Genomic DNA, 6,983 nt, shown 5'->3' with positions numbered 1-6,983 from the left:
TGGATATTCCTGTCAGTATTATTAAAAACATTCACTACCTCATGAATATTCCTATCAGTATTATTCCACTATGTCAGCGAAAACCTGTGCGAATTTGTAAAAAAGATTGGATTAATCCAACACGTTATTGTCTGAATAGTATGTGGAACACCACTAGTGCTTCTACACCTGCATTGCTTGCTGTTTGGGGTTTTAGGCTGGGTTTCTGTACAGCACTTTGAGATATCAGCTGATATACGAAGGGCTATATAAATTGATTTGATTTGACTAGTGGACGCTCATTATATATACATCTACATTATGTATTGTTACACCATGCAGGAGCAGTATAGACCTCGTCTGTTCATTATATACATCTACATGATGTATTGTTACACCATGCAGGAGCAGTATAGACCTCGTCTGTTTATTATATACATCTAGCTGGTTGAGAGAATGTGAAGAGTGTGCAAAGCTATAATCAAGGCAAAGGGTGGCTACTTTTAAGAATCTCAAATATAAAATATATTTTGATTTGTTTAACACTTTTTTGGTTACTACATGTTTCCATATGTGTTATTTCATAGTTTTGATATCTTCACTATTATTCTACAATGTAGAAAATAGTAAAACTAAAGAAAACCCCTTGAATGAGTAGGTGTGTCTGCCCTGTACTGTACATCTACATGATTACACCATGTAGGAGAAGTTGCGTATTTTGACCAATCAGATATGAAAAATATCTGATTTGAAAATATCAAAAGACCAATTAGTTGGGAAAAAAATGCAGAATTGGGCTGCCTGTGTAAACGCAAATGAAATACATGAAAAATAAACGTATTTCCTGAAAATGAAATAAATATTTACGTAAACTGTGTTACCTACTCCAGTCAGCAGATGGCGATATGAGTTTTACAAGCGATGCAGCCGGAGTGTGACGTGACGTATAATCTAGTGGACGGGACACCTCTTCGACAACGACAGCTAATCAGTCACTTAGATAGCTTGCTAGCCAACAAATACGAACATATTTGAGCTATTTAGACGTTTTCGGTGTATATTAATCACTGTGTTTTAAACACACGTCTGTCGTATCTACTAGTTACCCATCCCAGCTTCATATTTACGTTGTCGGGTTGCTAACTGGTTAAATTAGCATTAGGCTAGTAGCTTATGCTAACTATCTAAATTGGCTTTCTTAATAACATTCCGCACCATGAGCTCACTAAACTACTCTCCCCCTGCAAAAGAAGAGGACGTCTGCTGGACCGAGAAACAGGGTCTGTGGCTTAATATTGTCGTGAAAGAAGAGGAGGAAGAGAAGGATGTCACAGTGAAAGGCGATGAAGAAGCTTCCAGAGTGAAAGCTGAGGATCAGGAAGAGATTACTGTCACAACGAAAGAGGACGAGGAAGAAGAGTATGAGACTGGAGATATGATTAACACCAGTGAGTAACGTTATACCATCTTAAAAACAGGAGCACAAACTGCCAATTGTTGCACTGATGTGGATTTTCGAAGTGGCAATCGGTGATTCAAACAACAACAAAATGGCCGCCATGACACTCGTTTTGGTGAACAGCTAAAGGTTGGGTGCTGGAGACACCGATATGTAACAACTGTCAAATTCCATTAAATAGCTATGAATACAAGGACTGACCATCCAAATGATAAAAATAATAGTTTAAGCGGGTTCTAAAACTATACAGTGTTTGTTTACAACTTTTTTTAAGCAAGCTATCAGCCTTACTAACGTGTGAATTACAACACACCCTTCCGTTTTCTAACATGGCATATCTACTAAGGCGACTCAGTGCATCCAATGGCAATGTCCACGATAGGTATCGGGCCCCACAGTGGAGGTGTCATAATACCCATAAAACCTAGCGGTCAAGCAGGGAAATGCTTCCGTTAGTTTTTAGAAATGCTTAAAATAAGGGCCATCTATTGTGTAGCCTTACCCTGGCGTGACGTTTTGATGACAGTTTAATGTTATCTCGGACAAGGTGACTTTTATCAATATATTCAGCTTTAGTTTACTCTCAAACGACGCTTTAGTTTACTCTCAAACGACGCTAGGCCAATTGTGCATCACCCCACGGACCTCCCGGTCGCGGCCGGCTGCGACAGCCTGGGCGCGAACTCAGTCTCTGGTGGCATAGCTAGCGTTGCGATGCAGTGCCCTAGGCCACCCGGAGGCCTCGATATGACATTTTTGACCAATATTTTCCTTGCCCAAAAATACGATAACCGATATTAAAATTTTTAGCGGACTTAATAATTCTAGTACAGTTAAATAGTTAACACACACGGACACAGCAGTCTAAGGCACTGCATCTACAGTCCCTGGTTCAAATCCAGGCTGTTTCACATCCGGCCTTGATTGGGAGTCCCATAAAGTGGCACACAATTGGTTCAGCGTTGTCCGGGTTTTGTAGGTCGCCAATATAAATAAAATGTGTTCTTAACTGACTTTCCTAGTTAAATAAAGGTTCAATTAATTAATTACAAAAAATATATACACTGCTCAAAAAAAGGAACACTTAAACAACACAATGTAACTCCAAGTCAATCACACTTCTGTGAAATAAAACTGTCCACTCAGGAAGCAACACTGATTGACAATACATTTCACATGCTGTTGTGCAAATGGAATAGACAACAGGTGGAAATTATAGGCAATTAGCAAGACACCCCAATAAAGGACTGGTTCTGCAGGTGATAACCACAGACCACTTCTCAGTTCCTATGCTTCCTGGCTGATGTTTTGGTCACTTTTGAATGCTGGCGGTGCTTTCACTCTAGTGGTAGCATGAGACGTAGTCTACAACCCACACAAGTGGCTCAGGTAGTGCAGCTCATCCAGAATGGGACATCAATGCAAGCTGTGGAAAGAAGGTTTGCTGTGTTTGTCTGTGTAGTGTCCATAGCATGGAGGCGCTACCAGGAGACAGGCCAGTACATCAGGAGACGTGGAGGAGGCCGTAGGAGGGCAACAACCCAGCAGCAGGACCGCTACCTCCGCCTTTGTGCAAGGAGGAGCAGGAGGAGCACTTCCAGAGCCCTGCAAAATGAACGTTCTGCTGCCTGCAACATCCTCCAGCATGATCGGTTTGGCGGTGGGTTAGTCATGGTGTGGGGTGGCATTTCTTTGGGGGGGTCGCACAGCCCTCCATGTGCTCACCAGAGGTAGCCTGACTGCCATTAGGTACCGAGATGAGATCCTCACACCCCTTGTGAAACCATATGCTGGTGCGGTTGGCCCTGGGTTCCTCCTAATGCAAGACAATGCTAGACCTCATGTGGCTGGAGTGTGTCAGCGGTTCCTGCAAGAGGAAGGCATTGTTGCTATGGACTGGCCCGCCCGTTCCCCAGACCTGAATCCATTTGAGTACATCTGGGACATCATGTCTCGCTCCATCCACCAATGTACCACAGACCGTCCAGGAGTTGGCGGATGCTTTAGTCCAGCTCTGGGAGGAGATCCCTCAGGAGACCATCCGCCACCTCATCAGGAGCATGCCCAGGCGTTGTAGGAGGTCATACAGGCACGTGGAGGCCACACACACTACTGAGCCTCATTTTGACTTGTTTTAAAGGACATTACATCAAAGTTGGATCAGCCTGTAGTGTGTTTTTCCACTTTAATTTTGAGTGTGACTCAAATCCAGACCTCCATGGGTTGATACATTTGATTTCCATTGATAATTTTTGAGTGATTTTGTTGTCAGCACATTCAACTATGTAAAGAAAAAAGTATTTAATAAGAATATTTCATTCATTCAGATCTAGGATGTGTTATTTTAGTGTTCCCGTTATTTTTTTGAGCAGTGTATATTCATATTCAGAATGAATAAATAAGTAGTAAACATTATCAGTAATTACCAGGAAACTCTACATTTGTTTTAAAATCACACTAACATTGTTATCTTGGAACACTAGGGGCAGTATTGTTATGGTCTAATGTTGTTATGGTCTAATGGTCTAATGTTGTTATCGTAGAATGTATGCACACATGACTGTAAGTCGCTTTGGATAAAAGCGTCTGCTAAATGGCATATATTATTATATTATTATTATATTATTTCATTTATTTTTTATATATTATTATTATATTATTTTTTTGAGTATGTTCATTCAACAGGTGTTTCGCGTTTGTAAATTCATCAGTTATTCTGCGCTCCGGTACAGTCAGACGAGAGACGCTCTGAAATTGGAGTAGATAGCCATGGTGAATTTGCAAACCCAAGAGATATGTGCTAACTGGATAACAGTCGTTCTTGCTGGCTAACCAAATGACACCTGCATCTCTGGCTGTGTAGCCACCAAAAAAACAATACGAGAGGGAAAAGTCAGTCACTCACCCGCTCCTCCAATGACATCACTTCCTCTTGTTAGCTAGCTAGTGTTAAGCTCCATGTTTTTTTTTAGCTTGCTACCTAAATAGAAACGCTAGCCTATTAGCCACATTATGACTGCCTCGTGATCATTGCCCTTGCTAGTCTGATTGTATTGACATTCCCAGCCTTCGTTACATTCGTCTGTTTTTGTCATTGAATCTGATACAGTGCATCCTGAATGGAGGCAGTAAACAATGTACCAGGCCAGCTGTGATTTACAACCTGAGAGCAATATTTTTTGGACTACTAAAATGTATTGGTGAATTATATTAATCATGCATTGAACTATATCCATCTATTCTGCCAACAATGCCTTAGTGTACGCCGTGGAATGTTGAGTCAAATATAACCTATTTTTAAAAACCTCTTATGAAGTTGGTTTCTGGGCATAAACTGGGAATTTTATAATTTTGACTGATTTATGATTGTCTTGTTTGTTTCATATCTGCAAATGAGTTAAAATGCTTTCTGTTCCACTTTAAATAAACACTCTGTCTTTGACAGCAGAGAGACCAGACTTGGCAGAGGAACCAGAGCCAGAGACTTCCGAACCAGCAAGACGACATCACTGTTCCTACTGTGGAAAGAGCTTTAACCAGTTAGGGGACCTAAAGAAACACGAGAGGATACATACAGGAGAGAAGCCTCACAAATGCTCCCAGTGTGGACAGTGTTTTACCTGGTTACAGAATCTAAAACAACATCAAATAATACACACAGGCGAGAAGCCTTACCAATGCTCTCAGTGTGAAAAGGCTTTTACCCGGTTAGCACATCTGAAAGAACATAAAATAGTACACACGGGAGAAAAACCTTTCCACTGCTCTCAGTGTGAAAAGCGATTTACCAAGTTAGGGATCCTAAAACAGCACGAGAAGACGCACACCGAAGAAAAGCCCTACCATTGCTCTCAGTGTGGAAAAATATTTTCCTTAGCAAAGTACCTGAAAGAGCATGAAAAAATACATACAGGAGAAAAACCTGGAGAGAAGCTTTTTCTCTGCTCCCTGTGCGGAAAGAGTTTTACCCAGTCAACCCACCTGAAATCCCACACAAGAACACACACGGGGGAGAAGCCTTATCAATGCTCCGTTTGTGGGAAGAGTTTTTCTCAATCAAGTTGTCTGAAAAAACATAAGAGAATACACACCGGAGAGAAGCCTTACCACTGCTCCCTGTGCGGAAAGAATTTTACCCGGTTAGATTACCTGAAATCACATAACAGAACACACACAGTTGAGAAGCCTTTACACACAGTTGAGAAGCCTTTACACACAGTTGAGAAGCCTTTACACACAGTTGAGAAGCCTTTACACACAGTAGAGATGCCTTTACACACAGTAGAGATGCCTTTAAACACAGGAGAGATGCCTTTAAACACAGGAGAGAAGTCCTCATTGTAAATAAGATTTTTTTTCTTAATTAACTTGCCTGGTAAAAAAAGATATGAATATGAAGAATGTAGTAATGTCTAGTAATGTCTAGTAATGTCTAGTAATGTCTAGTAATGTCTAGTAATCTAGTAATGTCTAGTAATGTCTAGTAATGTCTAGTAATGTCTAGTAATGTCTAGTAATGTAGTTCAGTGATGTTCAGAATGAACCGTTTATATACTGTTTATGCCATTTGATGAAAGTGTAGTTTGTATTTTTTTTTTTAAATCTCAAGACATTGAATATGAAATACATTGTTTTGATTGTAGACTTCCAATATGTCAGTTTGAATGTGTATGCTCTCTGCGATTACATGGTCGTGTTTCAACTCCGGCTCTGTGTGTTGTGTGTGTGTCATCACTCTCATTACCATTTGTTCTGTTGTTTACATTTGTTTTCAATATGTATCTTACAGGATTTAAGGGAATAATATGGTCCTGTAAAGATAACAGACCAAGAAAACAATTAGTGCCACAAACGAAGGCAATTGTATCTTACAGGATTTAAGGGAATAATATGGTCCTGTAAAGATAACAGACCAAGAAAACAATTAGTGCCACAAACGAAGGCAATTGTATCTTACAGGATTTAAGGGAATAATATTGTCCTGTAAAGATAACAGACCAAGAAAACAATTAGTGCCACAAACGAAGGCAATTGTATCTTACAGGATTTAAGGGAATAATATTGTCCTGTAAAGATAACAGACCAAGAAAACAATTAGTGCCACAAACGAAGGCAATTGTATCTTACAGGATTTAAGGGAATAATATTGTCCTGTAAAGATAACAGACCAAGAAAACAATTAGTGCCACAAACGAAGGCAATTGTATCTTACAGGATTTAAGGGAATAATATTGTCCTGTAAAGATAACAGACCAAGAAAACAATTAGTGCCACAAATGAAGGCAATTGTATCTTACAGGATTTAAGGGAATAATATTGTCCTGTAAAGATAACAGACCAAGAAAACAATTAGTGCCACAAACGAAGGCAATTGTATCTTACAGGATTTAAGGGAATAATATGGTCCTGTAAAGATAACAGACCAAGAAAACAATTAGTGCCACAAACGAAGGCAATTGTATCTTACAGGATTTAAGGGAATAATATTGTCCTGTAAAGATAACAGACCAAGAAAACAATTAGTGCCACAAACGAAGGCAATTGT

At 39.9% G+C, this 6,983-nt stretch overlaps 1 protein-coding gene across 2 annotated transcripts; it reads left to right on the top strand.

The window, feature by feature from the left end:
• The first annotated feature begins 918 nt into the window (after positions 1 to 918).
• Positions 919 to 6,140, top strand: LOC124019443 (zinc finger protein 501-like). Of its 2 annotated transcripts, none has more exons than XM_046334789.1 (2): positions 919 to 1,427; positions 4,887 to 6,140. In XM_046334789.1, exons 1-2 carry the CDS (start codon positions 1,196 to 1,198, stop codon positions 5,780 to 5,782), a joined length of 1,128 nt encoding a protein of 375 aa, XP_046190745.1. In that variant the 5' UTR covers positions 919 to 1,195; the 3' UTR covers positions 5,783 to 6,140. The 2 variants fall into 2 exon arrangements, with proteins under 2 accessions (XP_046190745.1, XP_046190744.1); XM_046334788.1 differs by having other exon boundaries at positions 920 to 1,427; positions 4,884 to 6,140.
• Positions 6,141 to 6,983: the final 843 nt, after the last annotated feature.

This window comes from Oncorhynchus gorbuscha, unplaced genomic scaffold, assembly GCF_021184085.1.
Source record: "Oncorhynchus gorbuscha isolate QuinsamMale2020 ecotype Even-year unplaced genomic scaffold, OgorEven_v1.0 Un_scaffold_969, whole genome shotgun sequence".
NCBI lineage: Eukaryota > Metazoa > Chordata > Actinopteri > Salmoniformes > Salmonidae > Oncorhynchus > Oncorhynchus gorbuscha.
Note: the sequence above shows the minus strand (reverse complement) of the source record. Positions and strands in the feature narration are given on the sequence as shown.